The sequence below is a fragment of the Saprolegnia parasitica genome, assembly GCF_000151545.1.
Source record: "Saprolegnia parasitica CBS 223.65 unplaced genomic scaffold supercont2.3, whole genome shotgun sequence".
Taxonomy (NCBI): domain Eukaryota; phylum Oomycota; class Saprolegniomycetes; order Saprolegniales; family Saprolegniaceae; genus Saprolegnia; species Saprolegnia parasitica.
This window is the reverse complement of record NW_012156397.1, coordinates 1,200,013-1,225,078: the sequence shown is the minus strand read 5'-3', so window position 1 is coordinate 1,225,078 and position 25,066 is coordinate 1,200,013. Positions and strand designations below refer to the sequence as shown.

General features: G+C 57.7%; 16 protein-coding genes across 16 annotated transcripts in view; 6 read left to right on the top strand and 10 right to left on the bottom strand.

Moving 5' to 3' along the window:
• The window catches only part of SPRG_19145 (hypothetical protein), a gene marked incomplete at both ends in the record, with an annotated part of 2,361 nt that extends 309 nt beyond the window's left edge, over positions 1–2,052 (bottom strand). The window contains 2 exons of the mRNA XM_012339939.1: positions 158–514; positions 617–2,052. Of these exons, the coding sequence (XP_012195329.1) occupies positions 158–514; positions 617–2,052 (1,793 nt within the window). The remainder of the gene's footprint in view (positions 1–157; positions 515–616) is intronic.
• A 754-nt stretch (positions 2,053–2,806) lies between these two features.
• SPRG_01574 (hypothetical protein) lies at positions 2,807–4,373 on the bottom strand (the record flags this gene model as incomplete). Its single annotated transcript, XM_012339780.1, has 6 exons — positions 2,807–2,853; positions 2,898–3,051; positions 3,102–3,674; positions 3,731–3,844; positions 3,895–4,095; positions 4,146–4,373. 6 exons carry the CDS (start codon positions 4,371–4,373, stop codon positions 2,807–2,809), a joined length of 1,317 nt encoding a protein of 438 aa, XP_012195170.1.
• Positions 4,374–4,390: 17 nt separating this feature from the next.
• Positions 4,391–5,341, bottom strand: SPRG_01573 (hypothetical protein; the record flags this gene model as incomplete). Its single annotated transcript, XM_012339779.1, has 3 exons — positions 4,391–5,083; positions 5,155–5,219; positions 5,286–5,341. The coding sequence occupies 3 exons, from the start codon at positions 5,339–5,341 to the stop codon at positions 4,446–4,448; spliced, it is 759 nt and encodes a 252-aa protein (XP_012195169.1). The 3' UTR covers positions 4,391–4,445.
• Positions 5,342–5,505: 164 nt separating this feature from the next.
• On the top strand, positions 5,506–6,522 carry SPRG_01572 (hypothetical protein). Its single transcript, XM_012339778.1, has 6 exons — positions 5,506–5,621; positions 5,670–5,787; positions 5,834–5,874; positions 5,927–6,250; positions 6,305–6,353; positions 6,407–6,522. Exons 1-6 carry the CDS (start codon positions 5,553–5,555, stop codon positions 6,421–6,423), a joined length of 618 nt encoding a protein of 205 aa, XP_012195168.1. The 5' UTR covers positions 5,506–5,552; the 3' UTR covers positions 6,424–6,522.
• Positions 6,523–6,684: 162 nt separating this feature from the next.
• Positions 6,685–7,290, bottom strand: SPRG_01571 (hypothetical protein; the record flags this gene model as incomplete). Its single annotated transcript, XM_012339777.1, has 1 exon — positions 6,685–7,290. The coding sequence occupies one exon, from the start codon at positions 7,288–7,290 to the stop codon at positions 6,685–6,687; it is 606 nt and encodes a 201-aa protein (XP_012195167.1).
• A 1,110-nt stretch (positions 7,291–8,400) lies between these two features.
• On the bottom strand, positions 8,401–8,994 carry SPRG_01570 (hypothetical protein; the record flags this gene model as incomplete). The annotated part of the gene is made up of 1 exon (XM_012339776.1): positions 8,401–8,994. The coding sequence occupies one exon, from the start codon at positions 8,992–8,994 to the stop codon at positions 8,401–8,403; it is 594 nt and encodes a 197-aa protein (XP_012195166.1).
• A 484-nt stretch (positions 8,995–9,478) lies between these two features.
• Positions 9,479–10,981, bottom strand: SPRG_01569 (hypothetical protein; the record flags this gene model as incomplete). The annotated part of the gene is made up of 3 exons (XM_012339775.1): positions 9,479–10,171; positions 10,428–10,661; positions 10,742–10,981. 3 exons carry the CDS (start codon positions 10,979–10,981, stop codon positions 9,479–9,481), a joined length of 1,167 nt encoding a protein of 388 aa, XP_012195165.1.
• A 610-nt stretch (positions 10,982–11,591) lies between these two features.
• Positions 11,592–12,543, top strand: SPRG_01568 (hypothetical protein; the record flags this gene model as incomplete). The annotated part of the gene is made up of 2 exons (XM_012339774.1): positions 11,592–11,653; positions 11,727–12,543. 2 exons carry the CDS (start codon positions 11,592–11,594, stop codon positions 12,490–12,492), a joined length of 828 nt encoding a protein of 275 aa, XP_012195164.1. The 3' UTR covers positions 12,493–12,543.
• A 7-nt stretch (positions 12,544–12,550) lies between these two features.
• SPRG_01567 (hypothetical protein) lies at positions 12,551–13,093 on the bottom strand (the record flags this gene model as incomplete). Its single annotated transcript, XM_012339773.1, has 3 exons — positions 12,551–12,698; positions 12,748–12,851; positions 12,902–13,093. 3 exons carry the CDS (start codon positions 13,091–13,093, stop codon positions 12,551–12,553), a joined length of 444 nt encoding a protein of 147 aa, XP_012195163.1.
• Positions 13,094–13,274: 181 nt separating this feature from the next.
• On the bottom strand, positions 13,275–13,991 carry SPRG_01566 (hypothetical protein). Its single transcript, XM_012339772.1, has 4 exons — positions 13,802–13,991; positions 13,616–13,754; positions 13,448–13,560; positions 13,275–13,401 (listed from the first exon to the last, which is right to left on the bottom strand). Exons 1-4 carry the CDS (start codon positions 13,920–13,922, stop codon positions 13,301–13,303), a joined length of 474 nt encoding a protein of 157 aa, XP_012195162.1. The 5' UTR covers positions 13,923–13,991; the 3' UTR covers positions 13,275–13,300.
• A 1,111-nt stretch (positions 13,992–15,102) lies between these two features.
• SPRG_01565 (hypothetical protein) lies at positions 15,103–16,692 on the top strand (the record flags this gene model as incomplete). Its single annotated transcript, XM_012339771.1, has 5 exons — positions 15,103–15,713; positions 15,765–16,018; positions 16,067–16,259; positions 16,304–16,432; positions 16,486–16,692. Exons 1-5 carry the CDS (start codon positions 15,177–15,179, stop codon positions 16,690–16,692), a joined length of 1,320 nt encoding a protein of 439 aa, XP_012195161.1. The 5' UTR covers positions 15,103–15,176.
• An 83-nt stretch (positions 16,693–16,775) lies between these two features.
• Positions 16,776–18,245, bottom strand: SPRG_01564 (hypothetical protein). The gene is made up of 2 exons (XM_012339770.1): positions 17,633–18,245; positions 16,776–17,586 (listed from the first exon to the last, which is right to left on the bottom strand). Exons 1-2 carry the CDS (start codon positions 18,225–18,227, stop codon positions 16,811–16,813), a joined length of 1,371 nt encoding a protein of 456 aa, XP_012195160.1. The 5' UTR covers positions 18,228–18,245; the 3' UTR covers positions 16,776–16,810.
• Positions 18,246–19,938: 1,693 nt separating this feature from the next.
• Positions 19,939–20,711, top strand: SPRG_01563 (hypothetical protein; the record flags this gene model as incomplete). The annotated part of the gene is made up of 5 exons (XM_012339769.1): positions 19,939–20,005; positions 20,060–20,207; positions 20,251–20,335; positions 20,394–20,480; positions 20,529–20,711. 5 exons carry the CDS (start codon positions 19,939–19,941, stop codon positions 20,709–20,711), a joined length of 570 nt encoding a protein of 189 aa, XP_012195159.1.
• Positions 20,712–21,792: 1,081 nt separating this feature from the next.
• SPRG_01562 (hypothetical protein) lies at positions 21,793–22,629 on the top strand. Its single transcript, XM_012339768.1, has one exon. It carries the CDS (start codon positions 21,827–21,829, stop codon positions 22,565–22,567), a length of 741 nt encoding a protein of 246 aa, XP_012195158.1. The 5' UTR covers positions 21,793–21,826; the 3' UTR covers positions 22,568–22,629.
• Positions 22,506–23,918, bottom strand: SPRG_01561 (hypothetical protein). Its single transcript, XM_012339767.1, has 6 exons — positions 23,471–23,918; positions 23,299–23,422; positions 23,148–23,252; positions 22,984–23,101; positions 22,824–22,938; positions 22,506–22,779 (listed from the first exon to the last, which is right to left on the bottom strand). Exons 1-6 carry the CDS (start codon positions 23,654–23,656, stop codon positions 22,624–22,626), a joined length of 804 nt encoding a protein of 267 aa, XP_012195157.1. The 5' UTR covers positions 23,657–23,918; the 3' UTR covers positions 22,506–22,623.
• An 827-nt stretch (positions 23,919–24,745) lies between these two features.
• On the top strand, positions 24,746–24,952 carry SPRG_01560 (hypothetical protein; the record flags this gene model as incomplete). The annotated part of the gene is made up of 1 exon (XM_012339766.1): positions 24,746–24,952. A coding segment is annotated over one exon (207 nt), but the record flags the coding sequence as incomplete, so codon positions are not given.
• Between the last annotated feature and the right edge of the window lie 114 nt (positions 24,953–25,066).

Genomic DNA, 25,066 nt, shown 5'->3' with positions numbered 1-25,066 from the left:
GAGTCGTCGGCGTAGGCGACCGTGTGGGCGAGTAGGTTGTCCTCCTCGCCGAGCGTCTGCGCGAGGTCCTTGAGCGCGGCGTCGAGATACACAATGAACAGCGCCGGCGACAACGAGTCGCCTTGTGGCGTGCCGATGTTGGGTTACGAAATCGAACGGGCTGTGCGACTTGCCGTCGATGCGCAGCCGGAGCGTCGTGGTCGTGAGCAGCATGCGAACCAGGCGCACTTCATCATCGTCGAGAAAGCCTCGAAGCACCGCGAGGAGCTTCGCGCGGTCGATCGTGTCGAACGCGCGTGAAAAGTCGATACCTAGGATAGAGAACTGCTCTTCGTACTGGCGGATGCGGGCGATGCGCCACTTGTGCGACCAAACGACGTCGGCCGTGCTGCGTCCAGGGCGAAAGCCGCTCTGATACGCGCCAATCTGCTTGTCGAGCTTCGGCTGGATCCGCTTGAGCACCATCACAGAGACGGCTTTGCGGATGCCGTTGAGCAAAACGATCGGGCGGAGGCTCGAGCACACGCCAACAATAATGATACAAACCTAACTACTTGTTTTACAATGGCTACGCTTGCCTATGCGATCGACGAGGACGACTCAGCAGTCGTTGTACGTTGGCGTTTGGGGCATGGTCATCATGTCGCCATCGATCTCGACGTCCGTACTCGTCGTGCGGGCGCGCGCCAAGTAGTACGTCGCGCCCCAAAAGAGGACGGCCCACAGTAGCCAGCCGTAGGCAAATGCAAGGGTCGCGCGGAGACCGGTCGCGTCCAAATGGCAGTTCGGGTCGAGCACGTCGGATCCGTTAATGTCCACGACGCTACCGCAGTGTGGTGCCCAGCGATCTTTGAGCGCGCCAAGGATGACGACCGCAGGGACATCGCCGAGGAGGTGCATGAGCAGCGTGTTGAGCCCGACGGCGTAGCTGCGTTGGCTCCACTTGACGCTGAGGAGCACGACAGTCGTGAGCGGCGCTTGGGACATGAGCACGCACATGAGCCCCAGCAGGATGAGCGCCAGCACGACAATCGGCGGTCCGTCCAGCGCGCACATGGAGAGAAAGAGAAGGGCCACGCCGAGGCTCATCGAGCCGAGCATCTGCAGCGAAGCTTTTCGCAGTCGAAAGTGGCGGTCGTCTTCGTGGTCGCGGCAGCTGCGGTCGAGGAGGTAGCCGCCGAGGAGCGCGCCCGTGAGGCTGGAGACGACGACGATGCCACCCATGGCGATCGAGGCGACCGAGACGTCGAGGACACCGAGCCCGATGAAGAGCGCCGGCGCAAACGTCGAGAGACCACCGATCGTGAACGCATACGCCGCCCAACCAAGCGTCGCGGTCGCAAAGATCGGGTTGCAGAGCACTTGCCACGTCGTGCGCCAGTACGATGTCGTCGCCGACGGCAAGAGCGCATCCTCATTCGGCGCGCATTCTGGCGACAGGGTCGGCTTGTTGAGCTCGTGGGGCACGAAATGGTAGCAGGCGTGGACAAGTGGGAGGGCGAGGATCGCCGTGAGGTAGTACCCGACATCCCATCCGACACTGGCGGCCAGAAGTGCACTCACCGAGAAGCCGACCGCCTCGCCGACGGCGACGAGCGCAAAGAAGGCGCCGAGCCACAACGTTCGCTTGGTGGGCGGTGCGAACGCGTCAATGAACGCCGGCGCTGTGGCCTGGAACGACGCTTCGCCGATGCCAGAGACGAGGCGGCCGACAAGGAGCACGTAAAAACTGTTGAGCGGCTTGGCGAGTGCGCAGCAGACGAGTGCTAGAAGCCACACCGAGAGGCCGAGCGCCGTCAGGAAGAACGGGCGCTGCGTGCGCGAGAGGTAGCCAAAGACGCACACGAAGATAGAGAGCGACCCGATGAACGACGTCTGGAGCAGCCCAATGTAGACGCTCACGTGGCTTGACGACACGTTGTGGGCCGATTGCACGAACGCTTGAAACTCGATCGGGGCGCCCGGGATGAGACCGCGGTCGAAGAAGTTCAAAAAGTTGATGACGCAGAGCATCAGAAGCACCTGCTTGGCGCTGAGCTCGAGGCGCAACATCGACATGGCCTGCGCGACGTTGTGCAATTGCGGTTGTGGCCAGCACCCAAGTGGCGGCAGACCATGCACGCGGTTGCTAGGAAGGATATGCGAAATGGGGCCAGGCCATTGGCTGGTTCATTTGTGAAGTTGCTCGTGATTGGCTCACAGTCGGGATCCAAGGAAATCGCCGCTGGCAGCGACACGGGTACAACCATCTCTACCCTCTCTACCATCTCTTGCTTCAACACTCAGAGCACTCAGAATGCAAAGAGATATGTCTGCAAGCAGCAACACTATTCCGCTGCGCAGTTTTGCCGACGATACCTACGCGCTCGGTCAGTGATCAAAACCAAGTCCGAGGTGCCGCTTCTTCCTTGAAGCAGCGAGGAAGCTGGCGCCTCCACGGCTTTCTCTTTCCGCAGCGCTGGAAAGGCCTAAAGTGGTCGGCGGCGTTTATAGCGCCGTCCAGACGCCGGCCCATCGAACGTCTCGGAGACATCGTCGTGCATCGACAGGCCAAAAACTCTCCCAACAAAATCCTATTTAAAAACACGCAACTCGCATGGCGATCGTCGAGCAGGCGACAGCCTCCTTGGCACTGCACCAGCTGCCACCGCGCAAGACAAGGGCACACTACAGTCGAGTGCCCAATAATAGCACAGAATGCGATGGCGGCGCACGTGGTTTCCGACAGCACGCGTAGAGCGTCTACGGACACACAACTGTGTTCCAGCACTGCTATATTATGTACAACAAGAGGCTACAACTCTGGCTACAGCTCGACTTGGTTGAACGCTTCGTCGCCGTCCTCGGTAGAGACTAGACGCACCCATGAGCAAACCAGCGAGCACGCAAGACTGCACCGGAAAGGACATCGTCGCCGTCGTCGTCGTGACGTGCCAAGGTACTCGTCCGATCGCCCAGGACCGACCACGCTGCCACCGCCTTGTCGTCCGGTCGCGCACTGAGCCGCTCCAGTGCTCTTCGCAGCTTGTACAGCTGCTCCTGGTAGAGCATCTACACAACGTTCTCATGAGATATCGAGCAAGGTGCGCGAATAGAGAGACATGGAGCTCGATTTCTTTCTTCTGAAAGGCGTCGCGGAGGACATCGACGTCGGTCAGCGCCTCGGTCTGTGTGGCGACGGTCTGCATGGCTGCTGCTTTCTTATGCACGCTACTGGACTCAATACTGAGGCGCTTGGGCAGGGTCACGTGGCGACAGCGCGCTGCAAATTTGAGCGTCGAGAGCGTCTCGGCGAGGTTGGCCGCCGCGCCGTCGACCGTCGCCAAGACCACTGTACTTCCGGCTCGCAGCACGCCTTTGAGGAGCTTTGTCAACTTCGAGTCACGGTACGAGGCCCGCGTCGCGCTCGCGAGCGACGACATGACGTTGCCGAGCGCTGAGAGAGACGAATTGATACTCTTCGCTTCCAGTAGCCGGGCTTTGGTCGCGTCATGTGCAAAGCCAAGACCCGGAAGACTGCGCTCCGAGCCGGCGAGGTCGACGAGCACGAGCTGCGCCGTCCAAGACGTCGTCGACACGGAGATCGTCAGCAGCGAATGACTCCGCGATGACGTGGCGTTGCGGCCCGTCGCGGCGAGCGCGCGATTGGCCATCGCCACGTGCACGAGGCTGCGCTACACCCAAAAACAACGATCGTGCCCAAGGAGTCAACGCGTCGGATGCCACGTACGGCGTCCTGCAGTGACGTGACGGCGTGGACTTCCAAGCCATCGACGTAGAATGCACTGTCTCGCTCGCGTACGGGCAAATCCGCCAGCGACGACGCCAGCGGGACGAGCAGATCCTACAACCACGACAGGGTCGCACGACCTCCCTATTTGGACGTCGACGTACATGGACCGTCTCCATGTAAATCTGGCAAAACGACATGTGCACTTTGTGCATCGTCGGCGCGAGCGCAGCAAAGAGGTGCTCGAAGACGCGGGGAATGATCCCGAGCTCCGGCGCCGACGACGCCTCGAGAAAGCCCATCGTATACGACTTGCCCGTGCCCGTTTGACCGTAGGCGAGCACGGCCCCAGACCGGCCTCCGAGCTACACGCGCTTGCTTGTCTTACCACTATAGCGACAGTCTTGTATCGTACCAAGTGAGCGACAAGCGGCGCGACCGCTTGGTCGTACACTTGCGCCTGGGACGTCCCCGGCGCCCAGACGTGGTCGAACGCAAACGAGCGCTGGCCGACATGGCGGCTGTGGGCGGGCACGATGTGGATCGCATTGGGCTCGAGCTCCAGCGCATACGAGGCGTCGTGCAGCGCGTTGTTGCCGGGAGGCGGTCGACACCGGACGCCGACCTGGATACGCTCGGCCATCCGCAACGAAAGATACCGCAGAACAACAACAGTGCGTGATGATGATTATGCAATCCATTCGAATGCGCAGTATTACCCCGACGTAAACTCGCCCCACTCGTCGTCCGCGACGGCGCTCGGGTTGTACGCTGGCGGCGGCGCAAACTTGATGGCCGAGAGGTCCACAGGCGCCTTGGGCTCCTTGGGCGTCGTCGACACTTGCGTCTTGCCGCCAATCTGGACGCGGATCGTCGCGCCTTCCGGGAGACTGAGGTCCTTGGTCTCCTTTGTTGCATTCGATGCGATGACCAGTAGCCGCTGCTTGTACCGGCCAAAGTCTTCGAGCGCTGCGCGAAAGTTAAAGGCCGCCGACCGCTCGGGAAAGCCAACGCCGATGAACGCATTGCGCTTGCTGGCGTGGTCGACCGCGCGGAGCACAAAGTAGCGCGACGAGTCGACGCAGTACTGCACAAAGACGGTGAGGCTGCGCTCGGCGTCAATGTCCACGGGGCACTGGGCAAAGAGGACCGGCGGGTTGTCGCCGACCGCGGGCTCGAAGAGCTGGATGCTGCAGTCGTCGTTGGTCTGCAGCACCTTGAGCGACGCCGTAAGCAATGGCTTCTCAATGTCCCAGGCGTCCGCGCGCGGGTCGCCCGTGAGCACCGGGATCTGGTAGACCCACACGGCCTTCTCCTGGAACAGCGTCTGCTCCATCGCAAAATGCAAAACCTCTAGAAACGAATAAGATACGCCGCCGGAGGACTTAGCGAAAAGACAGGCGGCAGAGTCTAAACCCACGCACTTTGCTTGCTGCCCACGCTCAAGTCGGCGCGGTACACGCCGTCGATCCACGCCACGAGCTTGGACCTACGCTCTTCTCACCGACCTCATCGAGCAACGTAACCAAGCAACGGCCGCGCCACGCACGACTACCCGTCTTGAGCGACGTCCCACGAGCCGCCGCCGACTGCCAAACCGGCCGCGAGCATCGTCTTGACACATCATGACACTGTCTTATCCATCGTCCGCTCCATGGGCGGCACGTACAGCACGTTGACTTCCTTAAAGTCTTCGCGTATGACTTGGGGAAAGAATTCAAGCAGACAAAATACTACTGCACGCTCGTTCAAGTCAACCTGGTTGCGTGAAAATAGCCTGATTATGTGACACGAAGCGTCGTGTCAGTTTTGGAGGATTGGCATGGCGAGCAGCGCGGAAAAGGTCGAGCCCGAGACGCCCGAAGCAGACGTGCCCGCGACCTCTTACGCGGTACCGACCCCTCGTATCGTCGTACTAGGCTATGATGCAGCTGCGTAGATCAGCGACCGAGCGTTGGCGACCGTGGACGCGCTACTGCAGCAAGACGTCGACGACCCGAGTCTCCAGCGCTACAAGGCGACGTTGCTTGGCGCCGCGGCTACGGGCGATCTCGGCGGTACGAAGATATCGTTGATTATATACCTATGACGTTGCATGAGTAGACGTCAACGACACGCGTGGTGTCGTCGTCGAGGAGTTCAAGGTTCTCGCGCGGTTGGGTCATCTTGGTTGTTGCTGCTGACGTTGGGCGATAGGTGATCTTTGAAGACGGTCGACAAGAGATTAGCCACCGATGCGACACGGCAAGTGGGCTCGCGCACCTCGAGGCGACGCCATTTGTCATGGAAGAAGGGGCGAAGTATAAATTCGCGATCCGGTTTCGGGTCAACCACAACATTGTGAGCGGTCTCCGGTTCCAGAACAAGGTCCGCAAGCACCTTTTGTCTGCAAAAGAGGACGTTGTCCTTGGCTCGTACGCGCCGCAGTCAACAGGGTACGACTTTTGCTTTCCGCGCCACGAGTGGTCTGAGGCGCCGTCCGGGCTCTTCTATCGCGGCAAGTACCGAGCCGAGTGCAAGGTAGTCCGATGTGGCATTTGCTCGTCCGTTCCAGTTGTCAAATGCCTACTGTAGTTTGTCGACTCGGAAGGCGCGGAGCACCTCCGCTTTTCGTACAGCTTTGGTAGGTCGAAACGCGCGAATGGCCCGCGGCCCTTACTCGTATTTTTCCAATAGATATCAAGAAGGCGTAATTTCAACGAATCCATCAAGATACGAACGACTGCCTTGTGTGCTTGGCTACGATAACGTTCTTTGTTCATGAGATGATATGCGTGCGTTGTCGTTCTGCCACGTCATTTTACTATCACCTATCACCTGCCACCGCAACGAGCAACACGTATCGGCGATACGTGTTGCAGCTACGCTACGTAGTAGGGTGGAAAATGACATTTATGGGTCTGTTTATGGGCTATATAATTGCGTAAATATTCTTTGTGTGGGTGATGATAAAGTCACCGAAATGCCCACTTCTCGGAAGCTTTGACCATGGACGTGCACAAAAGCACAATGAGCGCCAAGTCGACGCCGGGCGACACGTCCAAGAAAACGTAGCCGCCGTCACTGAACGACCAATCCTTGAGCCACTTAGCAATCGGCCGGCCATTGGAGTAGAGAACGACCGACGATCCGGCGCCACCCGTGGCCGCAAAGACGCGGCGCATCTTCGTGACGACGTCTTGAAATTCGCACTTGACCTCGACATTGCCCAAGGCCACAGAGACGTCAAAGCGAAGTAGAAACGATGTCGCCTTGCCGTGACCATTGGTTCGTAGCACGTCGCTGCGTCCAGGCGTAAACGTTCGCGACTCGATCGCTGCAACTTCGGCGCCGGTCGCGTCGCGCAGGAGCTTGCGGTCGTGCATCGACCAGAAAGTAGGGTCCATGATAAAGTACGGTGCGCCCGTGAGCTCGTCTCGGATGATGCACTCGCCAGCGTCTGGACGGTGGCGGATCCTGAGGCGCACGGGCTGGGCCAAGACGAACTTGGGGTCGATGGCCGTGATGGGTGTTTTGGGAGGCAAGAGTGCTATGGGCCGCACGTCTTTGTGCTCCGACATGCAAGCACCCATGGGGATGACGGATCGACGTGCGCAAACTAGAAATGGATTCACTCGAAAGATGCACAGGCATCCTGTCCAACTGGTCTTGTCCACTTGCTCGTGTACACTGTAGGTTAAAGTCTGAGTTGTCACACTGCCGCCCAAATACGGTTCAACATGCCGCAGTGGTTCCACATCGTATTGCAGTAGGAGATGACTATCCACCGCGAGTGCGACTGTGAAAACACCGCCTTTAATCACAAACGGTGTGGCGTCCACAACAATAATGGCGGAAACGCGTGAGCGGGCAGGGGGCTGACCCAAGAATGCAAGGAAGCGTCAATAAACCATTTATTGACGCTTGGTGCAAGGTATCGCCACGAGCCACTCTGACAAGCAATCTCTGGTCCGGCAGCGAATGAGTCGCGGTTGATCTCTTCGTCCTGGCACCTCGCGTCCACGAAATACTCTTTCGGGGGCTCGTCTGTTCGTACCCCTACCCCACTTACACACTTAGTTGTCGAAACACATACTAGCTTTCGAATATAGTCGCCTTGAGACCGCATGCAAACAGTAGACACTTTCAAGATTCGCTCGGGCGTGAAAAAAATCCTTTCAATTTCAACGCGCAGCTCGTCCCTGCTACGCGTGCACCCCTCGTCGTGGCTGTATACGTCGGCAAGAGACACTTGTTGAACTCGTGTCCATGTCAATGAAATCGGCTTCATAATATAGCATTGCACCCGCTGGAATCAATACGAGGACAAAAGAAGGGATGCTCTATCGAGTCGATACGTTTGCGTTTGTACACTGGACTAACGTTAGGCTCACGCTCTTGGTGGTTGGCAGCCCTTAGCCACTTCGTTGGCTGTGGGCGAGCCTCGTAGCTTACTTCTGCACAAACCCTTTAGTATACCAGACCATCCATTCTATAAGAAAGGGCCGTGGGACGCTGGCCGTGGGATGATTTGCGTTTCATGCTGCTCCGTGGTTTTGCCACGTCACGAGCCAATGCCTTTAGTATACTCTGGGCGCTTTGAATGCTTTCAATTGTATCTTGGAGAGTTCAAATAGATTATATTTGATAAGAGGATTGGAATATATATGCAAGCATGAAACATATCAAGCCTATTCGGAGGCCTCTTGCACCCCGACGCACAAGAGCACAATAAGCGCCAAATCGACACCGGGTGCAATGTCCACAATGTACTTGTCGCCACTCAGAGTCCAGTCGCTTTCAAACTTTGCAATCGCATGACCATCGCAGCGGAAGACCATGTTCCAGGACCCGACGCTCCCCGAGGCCGTCAGCACATGACGCTGCTTGGTCACCAAGTCGACGAATTCGCACGTGAGGTCCGTACAGCCAAAAAAGTTGGTCACGTCAAAACCAAAAATGTGCGACGTGGCCTCACCACGGCCGTTGGTTCGCAGCACGTCGCGATGACCGAGCGAGAACGAGCGCTCTTCCATCGTTGCCACTTCGGTGCCGTAAGCATCGCGGAGCAGCTTGCGGTTGTGGAACGACCAGAACGCGCCGTCGACCAAAAAGTATGGGACGCCCGTTGCGACGTCCTTGACACGGAACTCGCCCGAGTTGACCCAGTCGTTGTGGCGGATGTTGAGGCGCATCGGGCACTTCAAGACAAACTTGGGGTCCACGGCCGTGATGGGCGTCGGTGGTACGACGAGCGGCGTCGCGATAACGTTTTCGTCCGACATGCAAGCACCCATGTTGTTGTTCTTGTTGTTAAAAACTTCAAATTGAAAAGTGAGCCTTTCACAAAGTGTATATTGCTGTTCGTGTTGGTTGCGTCGAGTCACACGTTGGTGTCTGTCACAAACAGCTGTGTCCAACGTGGCCTGTCTACTGTCCACAAGTCGGAACTCAGAGTCTCGGCAACAACACTATAATCAAACTCGAAATTCAGCCGCACGCTTGAACGTACCTTTATTGCTAGCGATAACGAAGTCAGTACTACGCTACGTAGACCCGGAACATATTTTGTGTGCCAATGAAATATAGTTGCGGGGCAGGCGGGCATGCATACGTGGCATGCCTTTAAAGTATTGATGGTGTTTTAGAGCGTCCACACGAATAAGATAAGGCAAGCTGTCTGATACCGGTAGAGGAAATGCAACGAATCAGAAATTGTCTGCCAAAGTCTGTATTTTTGTTGTTGAAATGCATCCACGAACGTTATAATTACGAAAACATCGTCTCTGATGCCTCTTGCGCGCCAACGCACAAAAGAACAATGAGCGCCAAGTCGACGCCTGCCGCAATGTGCAGGAAATACTTGTCACTCAGTGTCGCGTCCTTCTCGAATGTCGCGATCACGTGGCCGTCGCAGCGAAAGACCATGTCCCAAGACCCGACGCTGCCCGATCCCGTCAGCTCATGACGCTGCTTGGTCACCAAGTCGACGAATTCGCATCGGACGTCTGTACAAACCAAGAAGAACGTCGTGTCAAAGCTAAAGACAAGGGACGCCTCGCCGCTGCCGTTGATGCGCGACACGTCACGGCGTCCGCCCGATGTCCACGGCTCGTCCATCACTGCGACTTTGACGCCGTTGGCGTCGCGCAGCGTCTTCCGGTTGTGGCACGGCCCAAGCGCACCGTCGACAACGAAGTAGGGCACACCGGTCGCAACGTCCTTGATGCGAAAAGGTCCCTCGCTGGACCAGTCATAGCGAGCGTGCAGGCGCACTGGTGTCTTGAGGACGAATCTCGGGTCGACGGCCGTGATGGGCGAAAGCGGCGCAACGAGGAGCGGTGTAGGGATGGGTTCGTCCGACAGACACGCGCCCATATCGGATACCGTTGTCGACACTGGAATTTCGAAAATGACGACCAGCCCCTGTCGGTGGCCAAAGCCGTGGTCGCGGTACGTGTCCTACGCCTGGTCCAACGCCCCATTTAGCACGCGTCGACTAGGTGCTAACGTTATTGGCATCTCGACGCGAGTGTTCTCAGGCAGTGTCCAACGCAAATTTCTGCACAGCCTGTAGTCACGCGACAACGCGCAGAGCCAAACAAGTTTATGGCCCAAAGTCTTAGACACATAATATATGTATTTGAACGACACAATGTACAACTTCGTGAGATCGCTACTCATCCGATGCGTCAATAATAGCAGTACACAAAAGCACAATGAGCGCCAAGTCCACGCCGGGCGAGACGTCCAAGAAAACGTAGCCGCCGTCACTGAACGACCAATCCTTGAGCCACTTTGCAATCGGCCGGCCATTGCAGTAGAGGACGACCGACGATCCGGCGCCACCCGTGGCCGCAAAGACGCGGCGCTTCTTCGTGACGACGTCCTGAAATTCGCACTTGACCTCGGCGTTGCCAAAGAAAGTGGTCGCGTCGAAGCGAGTAAAAAGCTCGTGGCCTCACCGTGCCCGTTGGTTCGCAGCACGTCCCTGCGTCCCTCCGTGAAAGTTCGCGACTCGATCGTTGCAACTTCGGCCCCGGTCGCATCCCGAAGGAATTTGCGGTCGTGTAAAGACCAGAATTTGTCGTCAATGATAAAGTACGGCGCGCCCGTGACCTCGTCTCGGATGATAAACTCGCCAACGTCCACGTTGTGACGGTGGCGGATCTTGAGGCGCACGGGGTCAGCCAAGACAAACTTGGAATCGATGGCCGTGATGGGCGTAAATGGCGGCATGAGCTCGACGGGACGCAAATCTTCGTCTGACATGCATGCACCCATGGGTGTGATTGATCGGCGCGGACAAAGAAGAAATGATTGATTCACTGCTCGAAAAGCATCAAACCGAGAACACGAATCGTGTCCAACAGGTCTTGTCGCTTGTCTCAACTGTCGGCGGACAGTTGTTGAACCCGTGTCCACATCAATGAACTCGGCATTATAGGCTATAATACCCGTACGGGAGCTAAAGAAACCTTGCCGTTGTCTTGCCCTGCTATTTAGCACGAGGGTGTCGGCTCGTTGGGTTGCACTAGATACTACATAATATGTAGTGTCTAGTACAGAACGAAATCGTTGGGTTGCATCGAGCCGACGCGCTTGTGCTAAATAGCAAGGCAAGTCAATGGCAAGGTTTCTTTAGCATTTTGCTAGATGGAGTAAGGGCTACACTGCTGTCGAAGTGCGATGCTGATAATGTTAAGTTGGAGCGTTCCATCACGGTTGTCGCCCTGAAATGTGTGTCTTCACGATCGCGTACAATTGTACCAGCGCGGTGAAGATGGAATACTTTACTGGGGGTTTCGTATCCTTCACTTAAGTACCTTTGACCATCTGGAAAGGTTTCACAATTATTTTCGAGCCGAGGAACCGAGGGAGCATGGCGACGACGCGGGAAGCGCAGGCCATGGCGGTCGCGGAAGACGACGACAGCATGCAGGGGTAACTGGCCCATCTTCATGCCTCTCTTTGATGGGCTCATCCCTCGTTCCCCTCTTCCTACCCTCCTGCGCAGACTTCCTTGGGTCCTCTACCACGACAGCGCGTCCAACATGCCCTGCTACGTAAACTCGGTGACGCAGGACGTCCTTTGGGGCCTTCCCCTCGAGAGCGAGACGCATACCATCTACCGCGTCGCGCGGGCCGTCTCTCGAGACCACCCACGCCGTCGACGGGCCATGTCCTTGCCCGACCTGCGCCGGAGCATCACGCACCACACGTACGGGCGCATCGACCTGTCCCTGCAGCTCGTCCAGGCGACCAAGACCAAAGACAAGAAGGTCCGTATCGATCCGAAGGCGCCGGCGCTCCAGGAGAAGGCCCGTGCCTACCTCACCGTCGCTCACCTCCACTGCGAGTACATGACGCGCTTCTACCACGAGAACGGGACCAACTACTCGAACGAAAAGTACCGACACCTCCACGCCTTCCGCCTTCCTCCGTACGGCAGTAGCTCGACACTGCAGGAGATGGAACCGAGCTCGCTCCACCAGTCGATCGTCTCGAGTGCCCATTACCGATCGTTTGTCGGCAAGGTTGAGGATGATACGGCGACTGCTCCAAGTGCCGGACCACGCACTGCAATCGAAGGTGAAAAACGGTCTCCGGAAGACCCAAAGATCGTCGAGGCGCCTCGGCATCGCCAAAAGAAACGACTCAGCGCCAAGGCCAAGCGTGCCCTGTACCGCACCCACCGGCTCGACAACGATGTCGTCGGTGCTTCGCGTGACGTCGACAAGAACCAAGCGCTCGTCAGCTGCATGGCCGCGCTTCCTGCGTAGTCCCTCGCTTCGTGCGCTCCTGAAGACAACAATATTGCGACTAACTTGGATATTGACTTTAAACGGGTTTCGGCATCGTGCATGAGACAAGTGGACTCTGGAACATGGCGCGGTTGTAGGCAATGGACGTCATCGCGTGCTTGGGCAAGCACCACATTCGCTGCGTTGCATGCATGCATTGCTCTTCCACAGTGGCTTTTGTCAGTCTACAAAAACAGTTAGCATATAGCAACCTCGTAGAAGGCCGCGTCGTACCGTCGAAGGCTCTGGCGTGCAAATTGATAGAGGTCTTTGCCCGTGACGGACGTCTGCAACTGGGCCAATTGACTCGGGTCGATGCCCCATCGGTCCTGCAGTTGCTGAGCCAGTGCGCGTCGTCGCTCGCCGCGACGCGAAGCTGGCGACACACTTGGCCGACAGCGGCAAGTGCCGCGCCATCGAGGTACCCCAAAATCGTCCCAATGCTCTCGTCCGTGATTCCGCCAAGGATGCCAACAGGCACGTAGCGGCGGCGGTACGGATGCACGACCAACTGGTACTGGGGGTTGACCACAATCCAGTTCTCGGACTCGTCGCGGGTCGTCGTGTGGGATAGGGGCATCTTGGGGCCTTTTGGCGCGTTCGTAAATGGCGAGTTCCAACCAGTTTTGTATGTCGCCTCACAAAAGCTAATTTTGGCGCCACCGCTGTTCGTGCCATTTTGGGCGAGCCGTTGGTATCGGTTGGCGGCTAATCTGGGCGATGAGCCGGCCCGACATGCTACTACTGCCTCCACGATAAACTCGTCGCATGCAATAGGATTCAGAGCTTAAAGATCGGTGTTGGCGATGCACTTGTTGACCACGTTGAGCAAATGAGCGTTCTCGAGCGCGGCCGCGACGCGCTCCTTGTCGTTGAGCTGCTTGTTGACTAGAAAGCAGGAATAAGAATGGCATCCATAAGATACGACACGTACTGGCATCTTCGGTGATGTGCGTCCCCGGCGTGATGCGAATGTCGACCTTGAAGCGCTTTGGCAACGAGCGCAAAAGCTTGACGCGAATGCAAAGGCCAATGAGCGTGGCCATGCTACAGGCGCATCGACGGTTGGCATGGATGAATCAACCAAGAGGGCTCGTGTAACCTGCAGTGCGGGATGGTGGGCGTGAACTGGACCTTGACGCGGCTCGTCGCATTGTCCACCAAGATGTTGTCGAGCGTCATGACCTTGAGCTGCTCGAGCGTCAGCGGGTGCTCGGGGTCGTTGAGGTGGCGCAGAATCTCTACGATGGCATCGTCAGAGCCCTGCGCACCCGAGGCTGCGACGAACCAAAGACTTCGAGCGCATCAAACGGGTCGGCGCTCTCTTCGTCCGTCACCTTCTCGACCCGGCGCTCCGTCGCGCTCGCGTACACGGTCGGGTTGGCATTTTGCTTCTCCGCGCCGGCCATCGTCCTTGTTGGCGTCTTGATTGTGCACAGCCAATCACATTGCACTTTCAAATACCTTGGTGTTTGTATGGTCTTAAAATCGGCACACGCCGCGATCACGACCGTATTCTGTTTCTAGCACACCAACTAGATCCTAGAGCCAAGGGTCATTGAGATCTTTTCGGTCTTGTCGACTCATGTCACGACACACAATAAGGAGCGCGCTCAAAAGGGGGTTGATGCAACACGTTGAAAGAGATGGCGGCGCCGAGCCTTCGCATCCCTGTCTGAATAGATATGTACTAGTACATCTATTATAGTCTATAATAGATGTACGTACCCTTGATCTATAATTTACAGATCAAGGGTCCGAGCCAGGCCCAGCAGCTGCCATGAGCTTCGCGCTTTGCGCAGCTGCGATTGAACTTCAAGCGACAAAATAGAGTTCCGCAGCAAGGTGCCTGCAGCATCATGCAGGCTATACCCAGTGGGCTGTAACTAGAAGGAGTAGACCCTAGTAGATTCTACTAGTGTACGTGCTCGTTCACGGCGGTGTCGTTGACGCCATCGTGCATCGTGCAGACAGTGCGCACTGGCCTGTCTTTGGGCCCTGACGCCATCGCCGGATCTGCGAAGAGCTTGCTCGCAATGGAAAGGCCGTCGAACCATCAATCGAACGTGTCGTGGCTCAAATTGCCAAAAAGAGGTGCGAGGAATCGGCATCAAAAAGTGATATATAAAACACGCAACTCGGCACCTGCTGTCCACAAGCGGTCGAGGTCGCGTGCCACAAACGCACTCGACAGCTTTTCCATCGCAGGATTGTGAGGTTGCCCGTACATGCCTTAGCCATAGACAAGTGTCATGTGACTATTCTACGACCAGAGCAAATGCACTCTAGTCACTTCGCCCAGCTCAAACACCGCCTTTCATGGTGCGCCCATCTTCAGGATTTCCCATCAAATCCCTCTCCGCCACATGTCTTCATCTTGACTGTGTGAGGACATCGTCCACGTCGACACGGGTGCGTCATCCCGCCGCACCGCAGCTGCGCAATTTGTAGCAATGGCGGTGGCGGCTGCGCCGGGTTGCGTGCAATTAGTGCCTTGTTGCTGTCTATGATTGGTGCCAGAAAGGGTGGCTCTTGGCGTTTGTATGCCGGAGTGCGCTTCGAGGCGAAGTTCGAAGCATCAAGTATCTTGCTGCCCTAGGGCAAGCTGGCTAGCGACAGCAAGACGACGGGTGCGTAGTACACGTACCGCAGAGAAGCGGGCGATGGAGAAGGGAGCGTTGAACCGCCTGCGAAGCTCGAGCGCCCACATGTACAGCATCTCGGGCCAGCGCACAGCCGAGAACCAGGCCATGAAGATGAACACGTTCCCCGCCGACATTGGCGCGCCCGTGCAGGACGCGGGCGAGGCCGCCGCCGTCGACGAGATGCCCAGCCTCCCGGCGACGCTGCTGCGCACGCACCAGCGGTCGATCGACGAGACCATGGTGTGGTCGACGGTCACGCCGACCGAGATTGCACCGACGGCGTCGAGCGACGAGAACAGTGTCGTGTCGCGCATTGCAACGCTCTCGGTGCTGCGCGACCAAGGCTTCATTGACGAAGACGAGTTCCAGCGGCGGAAGAAAGCCATCATCGACGAGCTCACGTACCCGCGCCGGATAGGCGGCCGGGGCGCGCTGCAGCCCGGCGCGGGCCTCCCGCTCATCGTTGCGCACCCGCCCAACTTTGGCGGCCTCGTTCCCGAGGACGCAATTCGACACATGTTCAACTATACGACGCGGCAATGGGAAACCTCCAAGGTAGAGCTTCCGTCTCGCTCAAAGTTGCTGAAGATCCTCAACATTCTCTAGGTGACCATCGTGCTGGACGAGACGCCGTTCGCAAAGGGCAGTTTGCGGCTCGTGTACCATCTCCAAGACATCACCGAGGCCGCGACCACGTATGTCGCCAAGGTCGCGATCGACCCGGACGAGGACCCAGAGACGTACTTTCGCGACATTGAGCTCCAAGCCCACTGCGCCCACTACGCCGAGATGTACAACGAGTACAAACCGCCCAAGCGCGTCGCGTTCATCGAAGCGTGGGTGCTCGAGCTCAAGCAGCGGTGCGTGTCCCGTGCACTCGGATGCTCGTGACGTGGCAACTCGCGTAGGAGCGGCGCGCTCTGCGCGGTTGAGCGCTACATCCCCGGCGAGTACCGCAAGCACAACAACAATTTTGGCAGCGTCAGCGACGAAGAGCGCAACACGCCGCAGGCCTTTTCTCATTTTACGTACGAAGTGTCCAACCACGAGCTCCTCGCCGTCGACATTCAAGGCGTTGGCGACCGGTACACGGACCCGCAGGTACGCTTCTTTGTATCAAGATATCAAGGCGGACAGCAACGTAGATTCACACGCTCAACGGCCACGACTTTGGGAAAGGCAACCTCGGCGCGCTCGGGTTTCAGAAATTTCTGCACTCGCACCGGTGCAACTCGATCTGCACGTACCTCAAGCTGCCGCCCGTCAACCCCAAGGTCCTCCCTGCATCCTTTTGATCGCTCTATTTATTCTTGTGTGTTTCGTGCAGGAGCGCTACAAGGACTATGGCACGGTGCCCGTGCAGGAGCTCATGAACTCGGACCGCATCAAGGAGGTGCGCTTCGAGAGCAAGCACTACTATGAGAACGCGCCCATGCTGCAAAAATACGTGGCGCAGTGCAAGGAAGACGAGTCGGCGCACCCGACGGCGTCGACGCGAGCGTGTCATTTCTGCGGCCTCTGTGCCATCCAATAAGATGATAGTATGAACACCACCCCACGAGCTTTTGGTTTGAACCAGCATGCGTCGATTGGCAGACAGCGTCTTTCTCAATTTGCACGCCAAGCAAATACGACTCTTTGATACTACACGCTTAGTTGGTCTTGGACTTGCCGGCGAGCGCTTGCATGTCGCGGTCCAATGTCTCGGCAAACGCGTCGAGCGAGAAGAGGTCTGTCGCCCGCTGCTTCCCCGCGGCTCCGAGCCTCGCGCATAGACCGTTCGCATCTTCGACCAGCGTCGCGAGCACGGCACCCCACGCCTCGCCATTCGGTGCGCAGTGAAAGCCCGTGACGCCGTGCACGATCGACTCGAGCGGCCCGCCCGTGTTGGTGGCGACGACCGGCGTCCCGCAGGCCATCGCTTCGACGGGCACGATGCCAAAGTGCTCCAAGCTCGGCGTATACAGGATCGCGCGCGCTTGAAAGAGCAATTGGAGCTTTGTCACGTTGGCGATCGACGTTAAAAAGGTCACGTGCGACGCCAAGTCGTGCGTCGCCACGTGCGCCTGCAGTTCGCGGAGATGCTCGGCGTTTTCAACGTTGAGCGGGTCGTAGCCGCCGGCGATCACGAGGTGCACGGATGCAAAGGTGGTGGCAGCGACGCGACTGCGAAGCGCCACAAGCGCCTCCAATGCGAGCGCGATGTTCTTCTTGCGCTCAAACCGGTTGAGCGACACAAAGAGACACGGGTGGGCCAGCAGCGACTGTAATTGCGCATCGTTTTTTGGGGACGGCGGCACGGAGGCAAAGTCAGCGAGGTTGACGGGCGGGTACAGAATGCTTAGCTGGCGCGACGCCAATGTCGGGAACGCGCCTTGGAAGACCGACGCCGTAAACTTGCTGTTGACGACGATCGTGTCGGCCGCATCTACCGAGGAACATGAGACGAAGACGAGAGCGCGCATGTCGTATACAGGTCGTGACTTCCTCGAGCTTGTCGAGCGGCCACCGGTACAGCTGCTTGAGTGGCGACGACCGATCCGTGCAGAGGAGCTTGTCGGGGTAGTGGCCGTAAAAGTACACGGGACGTCCCAAGAACGCGCGCAGAAACGGCACGGGCAGTGCGACCTGGTCGACGATGAAGACGTCTGCGTCCCACTGCTGCAGCGCCAGGCGCAGCGTGATGTACAGCATGCGTACAAACGCGCATGCTGCGTACATGCGCCCGAGGATCGTCCGCGGCAGCCAGTCGCCGTACACCACGACGAAGCGCGCGAGTGGGCCGTCGCCACGCGTCTCCTCAAAGCAATGGCCCTTGTCGTGGTGCGCTGTAAAGAGGTGCACGACGTAGCCCTTGGACTGCAGCGCGACGGCGGCGTTCACGATGAGGTTTTCGGCGCCGCCAATCCCGAGGTCGGGGTGCAGGAAGGCCACCTTGCGCGGGTGGCGAGGCGCCGCCGCAGGAAGCGAGCGGATAAAGCCGCCGTAGATCAGCCAGAGTGCGGCCAGAGCGAGCGCATAGAGCACATAGTCGGCCATCGTCGTGGAGCAGCAGCCGCACGGAGCCATCGGCGCAGCTTCGTGTCAAAATTCGATTGCTTACAAGCGGTTGATAACCGTCTTTTTATCAAAAGGTTAGCTGTAGTCGGTTAGTGCGATTAAACCGGCTAGAGTTTGTGCTGACCGACCTTGGATCGGCGATGTCTTGGAGGTTCGCGCCAACCTGACCAAACAATTTTGTCATGACAACAGCGCATCACTGTCCATATAAATAAAAGCTTCAGCTATTCTACACAGCAGAGATGGAGTGCTATAGCGCTCAATTGACTAGAAGAACGCTGTCGATTTCCATCATACGGGTACTCCTAGCAGTGTACGCTTTTAAAGGGCGCTACCTGCGCTACCGCGTGGGCTAGTTCACAGTAGCAAAGAGAGTGGGGCGTGGAGAATGTAGCCGTCGTTTTGTGGAGCAACGGGCGTTTGCTCGGTCCGGATAATGCGCTGCGCACAGCCTGCCAGCTCAGAATCATCCGGATCTGAAAATTGAATCCAACGGGCTCGTGGCACAAAATGGGCTCGTGCTGGCATTCTACAAGAAGCCATGGCAGTGCCGGACGACGTCAAGAAGGCGCAGAAGCGCATCCGCCAAAAGAAGTACGCTGCTGCCAACAAGGAGAAGATTGCGGCCAAGAACAAGGCGTACTACGCTGCCAACGCAGAAAAAGAGCGCATCCGCAAGAAGGCGCACTACGATGCCAACAAGGACAAGATGGCGGCCAAGGGCAAGAAGTACACGGCTGCGAACAAGGACAAGATTGCGGCCAAGAACAAGGCGTACTACGAGAAGAACCGCGCGCAAATGCTGGTGAAGAAGAAGGAATACAACCAGAAGAACAAGGACGTTCGCCTGGACAAGTCGTGGCGCATGCCGAATTTGGCGTACAAAAACGCATACCAGCGAGCTATGTACGATGTCCTTGCGATCAAACCGAGTGGTTTTCTCATGTCTTTTCCTAGTCGGGCGCGAAAGAAGGCGATTGCGGCCGGAGAGGTCCCACCGCCAATGCCCAAACTCGCCGACTTCCGAGCGCAACACGAAGCCTCTGGTAGCGTCGCGCCAGCTGCGTCGACGGACGCAGCTCCAGACGACCTCCTTGATGAAGACGACGACGATGTTTCCCATCCCTTGGCCGCGACCACCAAGAAGGTTGTCATGGTCAGCTTCACAGACGAGCATCCGTTCAACATGCGCAAGCGTGGGCCCGAGCCGTGCTGCGACGAGTGCGCGCTCTTCCAGCCCAATGCGCTGACCTCGGCCACCAACACGGTGCTCTTGGCAGGCACGTACATGTGCACGTTCTGCCGCGACTGGACCTACTACCGTCTCCATCGCAAGCACAAGCGCACCCGCACCGACGCCCGCCTCGACGCTCTCTCCACCTGAGCTTTTTGTTTTGGATATTTTCATAATGGAGCGTGTTGATATATGTCTTCTTCCTCTTCCCAGGCAAGTTGTTTCTGTGCCTTCTACACGTTGATTAGCACGTAGATACTGTAAGGACTTGCAGCAGTTCACCTTAACAGGTCCTTGGTATCACTAAGGACAGTGCAGGTACAGACAAAGGCTCTCAAGACCTCTACTTGCTACAGAGTCTGTACGACTGCAAGATGGTGTCCTTGCCTGGATCTGCTCAAGTGATGGCAACCTTATCCGGATACCATACGTGGCAGCACGCGAGCCGTTTCAGGACCACGTCGGCCTCATAGCGTCGAAACGGGCATGTCGAGCGGTCAAGCGAGTCTCGCCGTCGGTGCGATTGGCCTCATGCTGCTAGCGGGCAGCCTCGGTAAGCTGCATGCGCTTGCTGCATGACATCAAGCCTCGTCGCCAGTGTGCCTAGCCGCCCCGGCCATGAGCCTCGTCCCGACTGCGGTCGTCGTGCCAATGGGCATCGTGGGTGTGACAACCGTGGGGCTGATTGCGTATTACCTCTGGATCGGGTACCAAGAGGCGAGTGCATTTGCGACAGAAACGTCGCCGCTTCTCGGGTGCGCGTCTTGGCATTATCTTGCAGACTTGAACACGGCGCAGATCACGCTTGACGGACGCCACGGGCCGCAACGTGGCACGCCGCCTGCGCGCATGCTTGTACGTTGGTCGCATTTTTTCTGCGTGGGTACGCCCAACAACTAATCCGGACCTGCTTGTATGCATGTATTGTCTTGTGGTGCTAGGGAGACCGCATGTGGCAATTTGCGATCCCACTTCTCTTTATGGAGATTTACAAGGACACGCTGCTTCCAAGTGCTCTCTTTTCCCTTGTATGAAAGCTACTCGTCCATCCGGACGAGGACGCAACGACGTTCTAGGTTGTCTACGTGGTGGGTCTGGTGGCGCTCCCACGCATCGGTCGCTGGCTCGATGCGACCAACCGCCTGTCCGTGCTCGCGCGCTCCATCGCTATCGAAAACACTTGCGTCGTCTTCAGCACCGCGTCCCTCGCATCCCTTCTGCTAGTCTCGTCGCCGTACGTTCGGACTGCCGAGGCCTGAGACCATGGTTTGGCGTGTACTTGGGCTGCCGCCCATATCCTCTTGGCACTCACGATGCTCGCGGGAGCCATCGGGCCAGTCTTCAACGACGTCCAAGCCTTGGCGATCGAGAAGGACTGGGTCGTCGTTGTGGCCGCCGCAACGCAGACGCCACTCGCCTCGTGGAACACGACTCTGCGCCGCATCGACGTGGTAGACTCACGCAATCGGCTCCCTGTCGTCGACGCACTCAAGTAGATACCGCTGGCATCGATTACACTACCGTATCGGCGCAGACAATGCATCTTGTGCCGGCACAACGCTTGTGGCGCACGTCCAGCGTAAAGTATCAAGTGATAGCCAATCACGAGGACGCAATGCAGCCTTACAACCAATATAATCGTCGAACAAAGTCGCAACCGCCAATCCAATAGCTCCGAATCTTTCGACGCAATACGGACCACGCGATGGCTGTCTCACACGCCGCCGCCAACACAACAGACCAAATCGAACGTGCGTCCAGCACACGCCTCCGCCGCCGGCGATGAAACCATCGCACTCGTTCGACTTCCTTCCGCGCCAGATCACAAAAGGACCTTGCTGCGTGTCGCGATTGCATTGCCCATCATCTCGTCGCCGACACCTCGCTGTATCTTTGGAGGTGGCGAGAAACTGGTCGATGCTGCCAGTGAGCAACATACTATGTAGCAACAAGCTCGGAATCGCCGCCGGTCGTTCCACACGCACGCTGCATGTCTGTCTGCATTCTAATAAGGTATGACGCAATTCTGTCGACACTGCAACGGAGACACTAACGGAGACGTGCATCTCGAGTGCTCGTTTCTCGTGCCACGCCACTTGCCGCCTTTCTTCAAGAGCACCGAGTTACTCACGCCGAATGGGCCACCGAAGGGACCCCCCCATTACGCAAAATGGCCGCACCTAGCACAATATAAATATATATTTTAATGTTAATACAAACGGCAGGGTTGATAAGACGAAATAGAAAGAACAAATCAATCGCACCGCAACGTTCGATTGTATTTGGTAGGGCCCGCACTCGTTGGTCAGCGCCGTCGCCCACGTTCTATTTTCAAAAACACGGTTGCCCGATCGCTACACTTATCTCCTTGAGCATGGCGACGTCTCCGATCACTTCCCCGCGCATGCCACTCTCGCGCTCCAACTCGCCAGAGCTCGAGGGTGCCCCGGTCGCGCCGGCACCCCGGCGTGAAGCCAACTGCTCGACGTTCTTCCTCGGCGACGGTGACGACCCGACGCACGTCGAGTACAACTGGTGCGGCGAGCCGCTTGGCCTCGAGCTGCAGCGCCCGCGCCTCAAGGAGCTGAATCCCATCATGATCCTGTGGCGCGAAGGCTCCGTGGGCATTACGTTTGGCATCGAGCAGGCGACTCGCAAGGTGGTCGTCAAGCGCACGTCGCGCAAGGAACACGACGTGGCGCCAGGTTACATTCTTCTCAGCGTCAACGGTCAATCCGTGTGGGAGCGCAACTTTGATTTCGCGATGCGCGAGCTCAAGATTGGCCACGAAGCTGGCCGCACGCAGTCGCTCGAGTTCATTGCGCCGCCGCCACCGCCGCTCGTCAAGGCCGTGCCCGCCAACGGCGTCCTCGAGCGCGCTGGCGTCAACTCGTTTTTCGAGCTCAAGTCGATCAACGGCATCCAGACGCGGTACCTCTCGCTCGAGCAGATCTCGACGCTCATGCGCCAGACCATCAAGCCGTGCGTCATCTGTTTTGCCCTCAGTCCCGAGGCCCAGGAACTCGCCAACACTAAGGCTGCGATTACGACAGGGCGTGTCCAAACCGGCGCGTCTCTCGCGGTCGCCGCGGTCTTTGCTGCGGTCTGTATTTAACCTCTACCCTTTTACCTCTTGAAAGATTTTGTACTATCAACGTATCAACCAGTATCTCAAGGCGAAGCTTTTTTGAACGCCGAGGGGCACAAGTGCGCGACGGTGCAGACGTCGCAGCGCGGGTTCAATGGATGACAGACCTCTTGGCCAAACCCGACGAGCAGCGCGTTGACGGGGTTCCATTTCTCGTACGGTAGCCAGTCTTCGAGCTCCTACAGCGGCGATGTCAATGTGCACTCGTTGGATCGATGATGACCTTGCGCGTCTTCTCTGGGTCCTGGCTCTTGGGGTTTTGCTTGTTCCAGGTTTTGACCCACCCGAGGCGGTTCGAGATGCGGTGCACGTGCACGTCCACGCAGATACCAACAGTCCTAACACCATAAGTCAACCTCAAGAGAGCCAATTTCATCGCGGACTTTTCCCAGGCCGCCGACATGGTCAAGTGGGCCATCTTGGGCCCGACGCCCGGCAGCGCCATGAGCTCGTCAAACGTTGGCGGTATATCCGAGGCGTATTTTTCCTGCAGAATGGCACCTAAGGAGAGATTTGTATCGGCTTTGATGCGTTTCGCTGCGCTTACAAGTCTTGTGGAGGTACGTGGCCTTGTTGTTGAAGAAGCCCACGGGGCGCAAGATCTGTGCGAGTTCGTTGCGGTCTGTCGCAAGGATGTTGGCCACCGTGAGCCCTACGGATGCATGTTGCGTCGTCGGTGGTCGGAGTAGACTTGGTACCATGCTTCTTGAGGCGCTCCATGGCGGCAGCCGTGACCGGGTCTTTGGTTTGGCTGCTTAGCATGGACGCCACGAGCACATGAAAGCGGCGAAGTGGTGGTGCCAGCGATGGGTCGTTGAACGACTAGTCGAGACAAGGCACTTCAGTTGAGGATAACATGGAAGAAAGTACCTCGCAGCCTTGATTGTCGACAGCTGCAGTGCGCTCTGCACGCATGAACGTGATGCCATCCCACACTTGCTCCCAGTTCGCGGGCTCGGCCTTCTGCTTCTTGACCTTGACATCGCCGTCGGGCGGCTTGGCCACCTCGTCATGAATCCCAAGCTTCTCAAGAGGGATATTGTCGTCTGCTAGCATTGCTCGACCTTGGCCTTGCGCTTGGACCGCGTCGTTGGCGTCTTGGGCGTCGTTGGCAGTTCGGGCTCCGCTTTGATCAGCGGCTCGCGCTTGACGTGCACCTTGGTCGCGCTGGTGCTAGGCTCACGCTTCAGCGCAGCCTCACTTCCGCGCTTGGAGCTCGCGAACCGCGGCGAGCGCACGGTGCGCACAACGTGCTTGGACTCGGCGACGACTCGGCTACGTAGTTGCATCTTGGGGCAACAGTGAACTTCGAGGTGCGTCATCACAGTATATCTCGACTAGAGTTAAATAGAGTCCGCCAAACCTTAAACAAATAGTGTATTAGTGTGTGATGATCATGGCCACCTTGCTAAGAAAGGCGATGATGTTCTGCAGCAGCCTTTCGCACACCTGCACTGCCATTCAGCTGCAGTGCCATCAGCTCCAAGCTACCCTAGCCATCACAGAATTCGACGCTCAGCCCTCGATCCCGCTCTCACTCCCGTAGTAATCGTCACCAACCGACAGGTGTGCGCCTTCAACGTGCACGAGTGAGTATTCATCAAACAGAACCAACCGTAAGTTCGCAATAATTCTGGGTAAGATGATGCTCTACTAGTAAGCACCTCCAGAAGCTCGAGAGCGCTGCAGCGAGGGCAATACCGAGGGCTCAGCTGCGGCGATCCTGAGAATAGAATTGCAAGAGAATGCTATTAGCACGAGCGAATGCCACGTGCCAAACGCCTCCATCACCAGTTTCGGTCTGTCTCGTGGGCTGAATTCGCTTAGATAGTACTGCACCCGCTCGACACGCGACTGGCCGCGCCCGTCCATGCCCGTGCCGACGCCACAGACATGCATCGCCGCGACGTTGGGACCAAAATGCTTTGAGAGTGCGCCTCGAGGCCCGCGCCCTCGACCTGTCGATGGGACGATCTGTGCGAATGGCTCTAGAGAGGCAGACGGAACGTGTGGATCGGGCGCGCGATGCGTTCTCCATACCGCGTTGCGATCTTAAACCACATGGTTTTATGTGCTGTTCGACCTTTACCCTCGAAATCGCCGCCGGACGCCAGTTGCCAACTTTATTGAAGAGGTGATACGAGGATGGCGCCGGACCTTCACCGCGAGACGCTCGCGCTGCGCTACTGCTCGCCGTCGCCGGACGCGCCGAAGCCCAAGACATCGCGCGTCATGCGCAAGCTCGAGAACGTCCAAGCGACGCTCGGGTGCCCGCTCCTCATCGTGAACCGCCCGACGCGGTCGCAGACTGTCGGGACGCTGCCAAAGCTCAACAAACACAACTTTGCCGAGGTCATACTGCCCGCGCCGCCGCTCACGCGATCGACGACCGTGCCTACCGCCGCGCCAGCGGCCCTGCTGCAGCCGACGCTGCCACCGCGTTCCCACCACAGCGTCATGACGACG

What these genes read in the sequence shown, in the direction of transcription:
- SPRG_01572 (XM_012339778.1), top strand. Translation starts at nt 5,553, where the DNA reads ATGGCGAGCAGCGCGGAAAAGGTCGAGCCCGAGACGCCCGAAGCAGAC. An exon ending in TGCCCGCGACCTCTTACGCG is followed by an intron (nt 5,622 to 5,669) that starts GTACCGACCCCT and finishes GCAGCTGCGTAG; the next exon opens with ATCAGCGACCGAGCGTTGGC. An exon ending in GGCTACGGGCGATCTCGGCG is followed by an intron (nt 5,788 to 5,833) that starts GTACGAAGATAT and finishes TTGCATGAGTAG; the next exon opens with ACGTCAACGACACGCGTGGT.
- SPRG_01566 (XM_012339772.1), bottom strand. Translation starts at nt 13,922, where the DNA reads ATGGCCGGCGCGGAGAAGCAAAATGCCAACCCGACCGTGTACGCGAGC. An exon ending in TGATGCGCTCGAAGTCTTTG is followed by an intron (nt 13,755 to 13,801) that starts GTTCGTCGCAGC and finishes ATGCCATCGTAG; the next exon opens with AGATTCTGCGCCACCTCAAC. An exon ending in GCACATCACCGAAGATGCCA is followed by an intron (nt 13,402 to 13,447) that starts GTACGTGTCGTA and finishes CCTGCTTTCTAG; the next exon opens with TCAACAAGCAGCTCAACGAC.
- SPRG_01564 (XM_012339770.1), bottom strand. Translation starts at nt 18,227, where the DNA reads ATGGCTCCGTGCGGCTGCTGCTCCACGACGATGGCCGACTATGTGCTC. An exon ending in GCTCGAGGAAGTCACGACCT is followed by an intron (nt 17,587 to 17,632) that starts GTATACGACATG and finishes GTTCCTCGGTAG; the next exon opens with ATGCGGCCGACACGATCGTC.
- SPRG_01562 (XM_012339768.1), top strand. Translation starts at nt 21,827, where the DNA reads ATGGCGACGTCTCCGATCACTTCCCCGCGCATGCCACTCTCGCGCTCC.
- SPRG_01561 (XM_012339767.1), bottom strand. Translation starts at nt 23,656, where the DNA reads ATGCTAGCAGACGACAATATCCCTCTTGAGAAGCTTGGGATTCATGAC. An exon ending in GGAGCGCCTCAAGAAGCATG is followed by an intron (nt 23,253 to 23,298) that starts GTACCAAGTCTA and finishes ATGCATCCGTAG; the next exon opens with GGCTCACGGTGGCCAACATC. An exon ending in ATGTCGGCGGCCTGGGAAAA is followed by an intron (nt 22,939 to 22,983) that starts GTCCGCGATGAA and finishes TTATGGTGTTAG; the next exon opens with GACTGTTGGTATCTGCGTGG.